This window comes from Passer montanus, unplaced genomic scaffold (genome assembly GCF_014805655.1).
Source record: "Passer montanus isolate IOZ18808 unplaced genomic scaffold, ASM1480565v1 scaffold9, whole genome shotgun sequence".
Taxonomy (NCBI): Eukaryota; Metazoa; Chordata; class Aves; order Passeriformes; family Passeridae; genus Passer; species Passer montanus.
In genome coordinates, this window is record NW_024374367.1 from 8,664,657 (window position 1) to 8,676,440 (window position 11,784).

The 11,784-nt window shown below is 52.7% G+C and overlaps 1 protein-coding gene across 3 annotated transcripts; it reads right to left on the reverse strand.

The window, feature by feature from the left end:
* Positions 1-3,169: 3,169 nt before the first annotated feature.
* Positions 3,170-11,566, reverse strand: FAM3D (FAM3 metabolism regulating signaling molecule D). Of its 3 annotated transcripts, none has more exons than XM_039734361.1 (11): positions 11,456-11,566; positions 8,385-8,442; positions 7,591-7,651; positions 6,755-6,862; positions 6,410-6,430; positions 5,806-5,929; positions 5,496-5,554; positions 5,071-5,121; positions 4,000-4,084; positions 3,731-3,857; positions 3,170-3,531 (listed from the first exon to the last, which is right to left on the reverse strand). In XM_039734361.1, the coding sequence occupies exons 3-11, from the start codon at positions 7,601-7,603 to the stop codon at positions 3,442-3,444; spliced, it is 678 nt and encodes a 225-aa protein (XP_039590295.1). In that variant the 5' UTR covers positions 7,604-7,651; positions 8,385-8,442; positions 11,456-11,566; the 3' UTR covers positions 3,170-3,441. The 3 variants fall into 3 exon arrangements, with proteins under 3 accessions (XP_039590295.1, XP_039590294.1, XP_039590293.1); XM_039734360.1 differs by having other exon boundaries at positions 7,591-7,710; positions 11,456-11,512; XM_039734359.1 differs by lacking the exon at positions 11,456-11,566 and having other exon boundaries at positions 7,591-7,710; positions 8,385-8,541.
* Positions 11,567-11,784: the final 218 nt, after the last annotated feature.

Genomic DNA, 11,784 nt, shown 5'->3' on the forward strand with positions numbered 1-11,784 from the left:
TCTGCATCCTGGCTCTTGGCTCCTGTTGCAGCACTGGACTTTGCAAACTTTGCTACCACAAACACCCCAGGCTGTGTGTTTGCTGCTGCAGCCTCGGTGCCTCCTGTGACCCCAGGTGAGCCCAGGTTACCTGAAGCTGCATCCTGGGAGTCTGGGCAGCTCAGGCTTGTGTTTGGTGAAGACACAGTGCAGAGCAGCCAGGTAGCTGCCTGTCCCTGCAGTAATACAGCTTTCAAAATGCCACGGCACTGCAAAACCTCATTTGGAGATTAATGTCCCTGCATCCACTGTCCTTTTCAGATCCTTTTAAAGAAATTAGCAAGTTCAATTTGACTCATGAATCCACATTTATTCCCTGCCTCTCAGTGTCTGGATATTTTAAAAACTGATTTATTTATCAGGACACAGGTACTTTGGCAGGAATGGCTCTTCAAAACACTGGCTGCTACTGAAGGTCCCTGCACAGGAATTGCACTTTTAGCTCTCCCTATTTCTTGAAAATAGTGATGTACCTTCGTAACTGTTCTGTGATGGATTCAGAGCTAGTTTTAACTGCCTGTAGCATGCTGAAACATAAATTTCCTTTATTTTGGCTTTAAACCAGATTTCTACTGTGCATTGCGAAGGGGTAGGAAGAGTTTCCTGCAGCTGAATGGGGCTGGTTGTTTTGGGGCTGGAGTTGATGCTGTGCTCTGGTTTACCCTGTGGAGCCACCTTTACAGCTCTTGGGCTGTTTTCAGTTTGGTTTATAAGTGAATCTAGATCCTTTGAGGGGCTTAAAATAGTTGGCATATTTATGCTGGCAGCTCGGCAGGGCTGTTGTGTCTGCTGGTTGTGTTATTTCTTGCTCTGCCACGGGTAGGGATGATTCAGCACTTGGGATTAACCGCTGTTGTTGCAGCAGATTTAGGGATCGATTTATGGCAGAGGTTTCCCTCGGTGCCATCAGGTGTGTGCTAAGAGCATGGGAGGATAAGCTGGGATAAAATACTACACCTCTTCGGGGATTCCTCTGTGGTGGCTGTTTTGGGGTTTTATTTCAGTTCTGCCTTTGGAAATTCTTACAGGTGTTGCACAGTTTATGTGGGGATTTTTCCTTGTTTAGGGAAAACCAGTTGATTGGTGGTGTTGAGTTTTGGATCCAGGGTTTCATTCTACAGGTGGCCAGCACAGGACAGGCTGTGTCCTTTCCTGGCTTTGTCCTGCCTGTGCTCCTCACTTCTGCTCCCCTGGGGTGACCTGAGGGCTCCCATAACCCTGTGAATTGCCTGCTAGGAGCTGTGCAGGGGCTGCTGGAAGCAGAGAAGGCTGTGCAGGACAGTCTGTTATCCTTCAAATGCAGCTCCAAATGCTCCAGGAGAGATGCTCCATCCTCATGTTTTGCAAAACTGCTGGTCTGCTTCAGAGAATGGGGAAAAACCAGATACAATCGTCGGAAATTAAAGTCTGTACATGATGCAAATTCATCCCTGTCTCTGATGACAGATAAGCCCAGCCATCACCCGTGCCGCTGATCTGATCCCAGCAGTGCCGGGGCTCGGGGAGGGGTTGGGAGCACACCGTGCTTGGCTGATGCATCTGGGCAGGAGCAGGGGGCAGATGCTCCCCAGGACTGGCTCGGTGTTAGGCAGCAGCGTGGGGACTGCTCTAGGAGCACTGTGGGGCTTTCCTGCTCGCCTTAGGGCAGGGACCTTTCCTCTCCAGGTGTGCCACATGGCCCCAGGCTGGGCTGCAGCTCCCGGTGCGTGGCTGACCCGGGCGCGTTGTAATGCTCCAGAGCTCTGCCGGTAAAAGGCTCCCACCTATTGGCTGTGCTGCACAACTTCAGCTGCCCAAGGAACCTGCACATCCATCATCCATCCATCCATCTATCCATCATCCATCATCCATCATCCATCCGTCCGTCCGTCCCTGAGGGCAAAGCAAGGTTGGCACAACCCTGGCATTATCCTGACCTTTGATGGGGATGTGCCACAGAGGATTTAGCTTGGATTTAACCCATGTAAGAACCCGACAATAAGAGAATGGCTTCAAAAAGTGCTCTGTCATTATGTCTGGTTATCATAATCACTCTTGAACACCTGAAAACCATGTGTGGGATAGACTGTGAGTAGCCTGCCTTGAGGCCCATAAAAAGGGAGGCAAAACTGGTGCAGAACGTGGAGGGGAAGGTGAGGGGCAGAATCCCTGACCTTTGCCTTTCCCCCACTCCACCATCATTGCCTGCTGTGGGACACCCTGAGGCCTCTGGGAGCTGACACTGCTTGGGGAGAACCCCCTGATCCTGCAGCCCTGGACCGAAGCCAGGAGTGACTTGTGGAACCCCTGCCCTGCTCCTGTGTCCCATGGCAGGGAGGGAGCACCACGAGCAAACCAAGGTTTGGCTGCAGAGACCGGGCACAGCTCCTGCATCCCGAGGACAGGCAGCCACTTCCAAGCCAGACTGCTCCCGGGATCAGGAAAGGCAGATAAGATGCTTCAAATAGCAAAAAAAACCCCCAAAACAAACCAGGCCAAAACCTGCTCCACTCTCCCAACCCTGTCTGAGCAACAACCAAGGCAGCACAGTGAGGTGGTGACCTAGCCTCTGCTTTTAAAAGTAATCTAAGTATTTTCTGACTTTTCCCTACTTTTCACTTTCTTTCTCTTTTCCTCTCTTACTATTAAATCAAAATATATCAATTTTTTGGCAACAACATTTAATCTTATTTGGTTTTATCTCATGTTTGGGAATATTTTAAAGCTTCAAAGTTCTTTCAGTTTTATACACTGAGACTTAGTTTTCTTTGTTCTTCTGGGTTTAAACCAGTTCACAACACCCAGGAATGATACTTTGGTCTGCAGATATTAAGCTACATTGCTGCATGCCATCCCTGTGGACTTCTGGCTGTAGGAGACTGTAGGACATTGGAAGAGCTCCAAGGGGAAACCACCAAAATCTGAGCATCCCCAGGGATGACTTTTCCCTGCGCCACGTGGGGAGGGGGAGCTCCTGTGTGCAGGGCTGTGGGATGGGTGATGGTGACACTCAACTGGTGGCAGAGGACCTGGCGTGCTGTGCCTATAGGGGAAAGTGTTGATTATGCTTGGAAATGGAAGGAGAAGGTAGTGTTTTATAATTAGAAATGTAATTTAAGAAATTTACAAAACCTTCTACAAAGTTTCTAGTTAAAAGATAGAAAAATAAAATACCCAAAATTGACCCGCAGATGAGGATGTCTTGGCTGCAGCCTGGCCACGTGTCTGCTCACTCTGCAGGCACTTGTACAGCTCTTCTCCAAGCCCTGCACAGTTCCTGCTGTGAAACACCCAGTTCCTGTGAGCAGGCAGCAGCTGCTGGACTTGGTGACCTGGCAGTGGAGAGGCTGCAGTCCCCACGATGGGGCTGGTGTCCCTGTGGGACTGGTGAGGCTGCCCTCCATGGCAGGCTGGAGTTTGATGCTAGTCCATCTTCCTGGGGGCACAGCCCTCCATCTCCAACAGCTCAGGCCAGCCCTCGTATTTATTTGTCTCTTTATCATTTTTAATGTGCTGCAGGAAAAAGAGAGAAGATGAATGAGGAGGTTGGAACAGCGCAAGTTTGCAAGGTGGCAAAAGCTGCAGCTTGGTTTGGCGTGGGGGATAATGCCTCTGGACCTTGTCCTCTGCAGACAGGGGGTGAGGTGTAGCTGGGGAGGTGCCACGAAGAGGATGGAGCCTGCAGAGCTCATGGCAGGGGAGGGCCCTGTACCTTTTCAAAGGGGCTCTTGTTCATCAGCCCTTTTGCTCCCAGGAAGACCCAGTTGTCCCGGAAGCCCAGCTTGTCCACGTGGCTGCTGCCCAGCTCCCTGAAATACGCCCGTACTTTGTCGTTCATCCTGAAAGAGGGTAAGAAGGTGTCACTGTGGTGCCAGCCGGGTGTCCCCTCTTTCACCCTCTCTGCTGGAGGCAGCAGCATGTCCAGCTGCCCCAGCTGTGTGTTTTTGGGGAGCCTGGTGTTGCCTCCGTGGGCAGACTCACTTTGTGGCAGCATCGTCGTAGCTTGCTATCAGCACGAGGGTGCCACGCTTGATCCCTTGGAGGAAGGTCTGCAGCTTGGCAACATCTGGGAGAGAGGAGCATTGGGGAGAGAAAAAAGGGATTTAGTCGGTACTTCTGCATGGTAGCTTGGGGAGCCTCCTCTGGGTTGGTGGGAAATGACCTGACTGTGCCGGTGCTAGCCAGGGTTTGGGGGAATGGTGGGCTCCCAAACGATGCATTCCCCATCCTGTGTTCCCACCTGGGCTCTCCTGCAGTGCACAGGACTGACGTCCTCCTTTTGGAACAGCTGCAGGGTGGAAATTCCTCCTAAACTTTGCTTGCTAACTCTGAAATCCAGACGCATGAATTTACCTCCCAACACAAGAAATGAACCTGCCTGGCCACAGAGCCGCCTTCCCTGCCGTCGTGCCTCTGGCTGTATTGGGGAAATCACTCGTCATCCCGCTTCTGTGGGATGCTTGGATCCAATGCCCCATCTAGCGGCACATGAGCTGACTGCTGCCTTTTTCCCAGTGCCTCTCCCACCGAGCGTCTCACTCACAAACTTGGCTGGAAATCTCATTATATTGTGATTCTGCTTAAAACCAGAGTCATCAAGAGTAGGTTGCAAACCCAAGGAGTGACTGAGGGGGCCCTGTCACCCTGAGCTGTGAAAGGCAGGGGAATGAGCAGCTGCTCAGCCACCACCAGTGTGCAAAAACTTAGTTGCAGGTTGCAAAGTGTCAGGATTAGTTTATCTGCCTGATCTCAGAAAGTATCTTTCTCAAGTCTCAAGTGCCTTGGTTTATTCAGGTGAGTGAAAGCATGTTTTCCAGGCTATTACATGCTTGTAAAAGGAGTAAGAAGCCAATCTTGGATGTGGAAGCATTGTGAGGACTCCTGGCTTGATGGTCTCAGGGAAAGCTGGGCTTTCACCATCCAGACTGGCAAGTCTGGTCAAAGCCCACTTGACTTTATCATTACATACATGGCAGAGAAGCAGTTAAGTAGCCAGCAGTGCTGGTGTGAGCCCTGGCTGGGAGCCACCAAGGAGCAGGGTGATGTGCTTACCTCCAGAGTACATGTCGAAGGCATCAGTTTTTAGGAGCTTCCCAGTTGTTCCTGCAAGGTTAAAATTGAAAACAGAGCACAGTGAGTTTGCACTGGGGTGGTTCTGAGCTTTGCCTGGCCACGAGCCTAGGGTTTCCTGCAAAATGCTTTGCTCTTCCCTCAGTGTGTTGTGACTGCTGCGATGGTGACTGTGTTGCTTGGAGGAGTTTGTGGAGCTGGGTGTGCACAACCCAGGTGGGTTTGCTCCCTCCTCACTGGCAACCATAATTCAGTGCATTGTGGCTGTGCTCCCCATGCAACCCCAGCTGGATGTGCTTTTGGCTCAGCCACAGTGCATGGGAAGGGGTTTTCAGTGGCCTGTGCTTTTCTGGGGAAGGAAGGACCCCTGGCAGTGGGGAGAAGGGGGTCAGTGCCTTCTGACTCACCATTCACCAGTGCAATGTTCAGGCCTCTGCCAATGTTGTTTTTTACGCTGCTCATGAGGCTGGAAAGGAAAGCAGAGAGCACCAGTGAGTGCAGGGATGCCCTGGAGATGCTGACACCAGTGAAACGGGGTGAAGTGGCTGTGGCTATAGATGGCAAAAAAACCAGAAGTGGTAGCAAAGAAATCTATTTAAAATTGTTTTAACTGCAACTACACTGTGATGGCCATTGATGTGCTTGGCAGAGGCCAAACTTGCCCTCTTGGAGGCCAGGCCAGCCACGGCTGCCTTGTCCCTGCCATGTGCTGCTTACACCAAGTCTTCAAAGCAGATCGAGGGTCCCACCACATTTGCAGCACCACTGATGATCTTGAAGGCAAAATAATTCTGGGGGCAGCTCTTCTGGTTCCCACACTTGTACCGGGGCAGCTTCTGACCTGCGAGGGAGGAGTGGGGCTGAAGGGCACGGCTCTGTCCCCATGGGGAGACACTGGCCGTGTCCCTGAGGGGCTGAGCAGGGCTGGGCTGGGACACAGTGGCCCACCAAGGGGGCAACACCTGGACCAATTTATCCCATGGAGGAGGCTTGTCCTGGGGCTGGGACCAGCTTCTTGTTTGAGGTTCATGGTGCCAAGGCCAGGTGCTGCTCCAGGTGTGGCACACGCTGTGTGCCCGGGGCATTCAGAGCTGGTGTCCAGGGCAAGACCCTTGGGGCTTTTCTACCCAGTTTCCCCATCCTTGGCCAAGGCAGGGCCCTGCCAAAGACCCCTCTGCTGTGTGCAGTAGCAAAATCCCCCCTGTTTGGGAGAGGGGGATTTTTGCCTCAGGGAAGGGGCTCTTGAAGGAGATCCCACACTTGCACCATCCCCCTGAACCCTGGAGGGGAGCTGTGTGATGAAGTCGAGAGCGATACTCACTGCTGGGCTTCTTCGTGGCACCTGTGGGTATCAAACAGGAGGATTAGACACCCTGGGGAGCTGCTGGCTCTTCCCCAAGCCAGGAGCAGCTGCTCAGGCACCAGCTCTCTAAAACTGCTTCCCGTGGTTGCAGGCATCCCTGGACCCACCCATCCCAGTGCAGCTTCCCACCACATCACATCACATCACAGCACACTGTCCCCCCCTGCCCCAGTGCTCAGAGCTGGTGGCTAAAGCCTCGGCCAGAGACTGCAAATACCAGTGGTCAGGCAGCTGTACCCAGCTCTGGGGGCTGGCTCGCCCTGGCACCTCTCCCACCCTCCCTCCGGAGCCCTTGGTGCTCACCGAGCCAGCTCCGCAGGCTGATGGCTTTCCAGCTGTGCTGGAAGTACGTCTGCATGATGAACCAAGTGCCCAGCAGGGTGAGGAGCAGCAGCACGGAGCGGATCACACCTGCGGGAGCGGCGGGGTGAGAGCAGCCCCTGCAGCACGGGGCAGGCACCGCATCATCCCTCTGCTTTACCGGGATCTGCGTCCCCAGGCCACCAGGCACGGGGTGACAGCCAGTGCTTGCATGGGGTGGCAAGGCAGCCAACAATCCCTCACCCTCCAAATGGATTCTGATCTCTTAATTACCATCTCCAGAGTATGTGGTGATGCTCAGATTAGTGCTCTGCTGGGAGGCACTATTCATATTTCTTTCTGTGTTAAAGTAAATCTGATAATTACTCAGAAAGCTATGTAAATCCAAATATTTCTTATGTTCCCAGTGCTGGGAAGGCTGCTATCCCCCAATTAGTCACTAGCTACAGCCGAGCAGCTGCTGATACAACTGTGATTGGCATTTGGCTTTAAAGCAGCGCTCATCAGAGCAAAACGTTCCAGTCCTGCATGGAACTGAGCAGAAAAATGTACTTTTATTGCAGCTGAATGGCTCTTATGGAACCAGGAACGTCTCAATAGCCATCTCTTCCCAGTCACAGAAGGTTTCCCTGGGAAAAATACAACAGGCTGAAATCGACACAAATCTTGTAAAAACCTGATGCTTATACAGAGCCCTTTCCCATGTCCCTGGCAGGGGAAGGGCAGGGTTGCTGGGCTTGGAAGGCATTGTGTAAGTGAGAAGGAGGCGTGAAGAACCATAGAAAAACAGAGAAAAGCAAATATGTGTCTCTCCTTACTTGTCACCCGCATGGTGGTGGGCAGAGAGCACAGCTGGGAGGACTGACAGTCCAGGTCACCCTGAGGAAAGAAGGCAATGCCTTGAAGAGTGCCTGTAACCCACCAAAGGCAGGCAGATCCTAGAGGAGAAGACAATTGCTGTGTTCAGTCACATTTGCAATGGTGAGGACGTCATCAAAGATATACAAATTCTTACCAGGCAGAAGGTCCCACCCTGATTAAGTCCTGCAGCAGGCTGACTGCCCGAGCTCGCTCCCTTCTGGAGCCTCTGAACCCTGCTCCTGTCTGCTGCCCCTGGTGCTCCTCGTTCATGCCCTGCTCCCAGCAATGGACCAGCCTTTTCTCTTCTGCTGGTAGCAGTGAGGACACTTCCAATCACAGCTGTGCTGCATGTTCTTCTGGGATGGTGCAAGGTAGATTTCAAATATTAGGCACTGCAAAATGCAGTCTGAGGACAAACTGAGATCTGGCCTTGCCCAGTCAGGGGAGTCTCTGGGAACAAGCCTGTCTTCCTTAAAATCCAAAGGAGAAGGGAGGAAGGGCAGCACCACCACACTGAGGAGAGCAGCCAGCTTTGTGGACACCTGACTTCAACCCAGGAATATTTCCACCTGGCCAAATCCTGGAGTGTCTTCACCCCGTGGAGAGGGAGTGGTTGTAATTTGGAGCATGAACTATTTCCTACGTGGGAGATTCCACCTGCTGCCCTCTGTCCCACTGCCACCCTGACCGATGGGACAGGCACTGCCACCCCCCACTGCTGGGCTCCCCCAGGGGCTGGGACCACTCCTACCTTTGAGATCCGGGGCTGCAGTCTGCTGAACCTCTGTCCTGGCAACCACGCTGGAGCCCTGTGGTGAATTGTCACTTGTGAGATGGGTGCTGAGACTTCATGAGCCTAATGTCAACTAAAGCAGCCCTTCAGTAATGTTTGACAGAAAATTTGTCAATGAGCTGTGCTGAGAGTTGCTTTTCCTGTTTGAAGGGTAAATAAGGAGCAGCGGGCTGTAGCAGGGCTGGGCTGAATGTTGATTTCAGGCTGCTGCGTCATGAGGAAGGAGAGGAGAGCTTTTCCTGCTGCCCAGCCCTGCTGTGGGTCCCCTCCCAGGGCTGGCTGTGTTATTGACCCTGAGCCCTGGGCTGGATGGAGCTGTGTCCCCCCTCAGTGCCCCGAGGAGAGGCTCCCTGTGCCTTCCCCTACACCCAGGGCTGGGTTGCAGCATCACTGTCCGGGGTTTTTAGGCAGCCCCATCAGTTTCAGCTGAGCTTTCTGGAGCCTGGCACTTCTCCCCGTGAGACCCCTCTGCTGTCCCCACACCTGCTGTGACACTGCAGCAAGGACAGTCTGCCAAAGCTGCTCCAGCACGGAGCTGCCAGCTTCCCATGGGAGACTGGCCCATCTGTATTTTAGGGGAAGACCTGGGAGGGATTTGTGTACCCCATGTTCCGAGACAAAATGTTTTTGTTTGTCTATCAGCTGAGCACACTGGCTTCCCAGCAGCATCTCCCTCTCTCTGCGGCTATTCCCCTCAGAGAAAGGCTGGCTGTGAGCAGGAATCTGTCCCCAAGGGGGCTGGCAGGGGGGTCTGTGATGCCACAAGCCCTTCCTCACACCCCAGCCCTCAGCACAGTTACTCTGAAATGGATTTTAAAGCTTGTGTCAGAGCTGGTATGGGCAAGCCCATTTCACTGAGCTGGTATAAGATTCACAGACCTGAAAAAGGACAGTTTAAAGGGTTTAGAGGACAAACATTGCCTGTGGCTGGATCTGGAGGGGCAGCACAAGGCTCTTCCCTTTTGCTCCTTTCAGCATGAAGTTTATAAAGACAGGGACCCTCTTCTCATTTCTGGCTCCCCATCCCAGTGCCTGATCCGATGATGGGGTGGGAAAATGGGTCCAGTTCTCACAATCCCCTTGGCAAGTTGTGAAGGCTTCAAAATTGTTATTGGTTTGCCTTGGGAGCTTGTTGTCTTCCCCACAAGTGCCCTGGATCTGGTGAGGATTCAGAGCCGGGGTGTGATTTGAACACAGTGACTGCAGCAAAACTCCACTGGGTTTGCAAAACCTTCCCTGTTTGGTCCCCAGTCCTGCAGTGAGCACTGGCCTCACTGGGGCCCATTGCACAGTCCTCCCCTTCACCAAAGTTGTGCTTTTATTCTTTGCACATATTGATTTCATCGCAGAGGAAGAGAAATGGAAAAATAAACCAATAAATGCCAGTGCTTTGATATATGGGAAGTCATATATTTCTTTGGGCCATTTATCTTCACCTTAATCCTAGATAAAATTTATTGGGTGGAGTCCCTGGGTGCTGAAATTCCTAGAACCTGATTGCATCACAAGAGAATGGCCCTGTCCTGGGATTTCTATTATATTATTTTTTAATTGTTTGCATTGATAATTTTTTTTCCTTTCTACAGTTGTGCCAGAATAAAAGGCACCTGTGCTCTGGCATTTGCCAGAGAGCTGCTGGCAGGAGAGGGAGAAAAGACGGAATTGTGATAGGTGTTAAACTGACTTATTTGTCTAATAAACCTCGAACTTGTTTGCTTAAAAAAAACATTTCAGGAACAAGAAACATTCCAGGAACAAGAAAGTCCTTGTACAAATATTGCTAAAGCTGCTCACGGCGCTGTAAAGCAAAAGCTCCACCCAAGCCTGCTCTGGCCGCTTGGAGGAGCTGAGTCACTGCTGCTGGAGGAACAGATCCCTGCCCGCCCAGGGGCTCCTTCAGGATGCGCCGTCAGTGCTCCTGTTCTCTCTCAGTGCTGCAGGAAAACTTTACTTCTCTTCCCCACAAACTTCTGCCTTTTCCCCCCCTTTTTTTTATTTTTCCCCTTTTTTTCCTGCTTTTGAGCCCCACATGTCCCTCTCTCCCCCAACAGGTCCCTGGCTGTGAACAAAACCATTTTGGTGCAGACTGGGGATGAGACTCCAAAAAGGGTGACTGCCAGATGCCCACAGCCACTGAGTCACCCATCCAAAAGCCAGGGTTTTCCTGCTCAACTCAATGCAGGGGTGCAGAGCAGGGACTGGCAGGGTGGGTGCACATCCACCCTGTGTTCAGGGTTTATCCCCACAGGGGAATGGAGGATGCTACAGTGCCATTTTCAGCCTCAAAAGGAATCAGTCTGACTAAACTTTGCTGAGTTGCTCAGGGAGGGTGCTGTTTGCTAGAGAGCTTATAAATTTTCTTGCTTATAAAAGTGCTTGGCCAGCTTCTGCATCCACCAAATGGCTGGAGAGGGCATCTTATGGCAAAACTGATCCTGGCACAAGCCCACAGTTATCTGGGGTGTTTTGCTGCTTTCTACCATAAAGCACTTGGTACCTTGTGCTCTCCTACCATTCCATCTACCCTGGTTTCTCAAAATTCCAGATAATGCCATCAGTTTTTTGAAGGAAACCCTGCTGGTGCTGTGTGGGCAGCAAGACCTGGTCCCTACACCAACCCTTCCAGCAGTGCAGGAGAAAACAGAGGATACCCTGAGCAGCAGCTGGACCTTGGACAAGCCCGACACTTTGCAGAGTGAACAAACACCCTGCAAATTCATCCGTGGCCATGATGATCTGGCCCCAGAGCACAGAGCTGATTCCAGCCCATCCCAGCTCCCCTGACACAGGGAGATCCTTGGCTCAGCCCATGGCACCAGCCCAGCTGTGCCCCACGGAAAGGATGCCAGCGCCTGGCGCTTCCCCTTCACCTCCTCTCCCCTTCTCTCACGAGAAGGAAGAACAACTAAAACCTTCCCCAGGCAGCCCCCTAACCTGCCGGTAAGTCCAAAGAAAAGCGCTGCAGGAGCACATTATTGCACTCGTGCTCTGGCAGACATTTCCCCCCGGGACGGGACAAGCCCACGTACCGCTCAGGGTCCCGGCCGCGCCGTCCCTCTCCGCGGGCGCTGGGACATCCCGGGAAGCTGGGGCTCCATGTGCCGGGACAGCTGCCCAGCCTGCCCAGCCTGCCCAGCCCTCTGGGGCACCTCCCCGAGCCTTATCTGCCTGTGCAGGGCTGGGCACAGCCCGCGGGAGCGAGAACACATCCATTGCTGCGGCCAGGAGCGCTTCCTTTGGAGGTTTTCTTCATTTTGGCCACTGCTTTTTTGGGAAGCCTCTCCCAGGGTGGGCAGCAGCCTGACTTTCTGCTCTGTCACCGGAGCAGCACGTCGGGCTGACAGGGGTGCTGCAATGG

Coding starts and splice junctions, on each gene's coding strand:
- FAM3D (XM_039734361.1), bottom strand. Junction 5,555..5,805: donor ATCTGCTTTGAAGACTTGGT/GTAAGCAGCACA, acceptor TTTCCTTTCCAG/CCTCATGAGCAGCGTAAAAA. Junction 3,532..3,730: donor ACAAGAGCCCCTTTGAAAAG/GTACAGGGCCCT, acceptor TTTTTCCTGCAG/CACATTAAAAATGATAAAGA.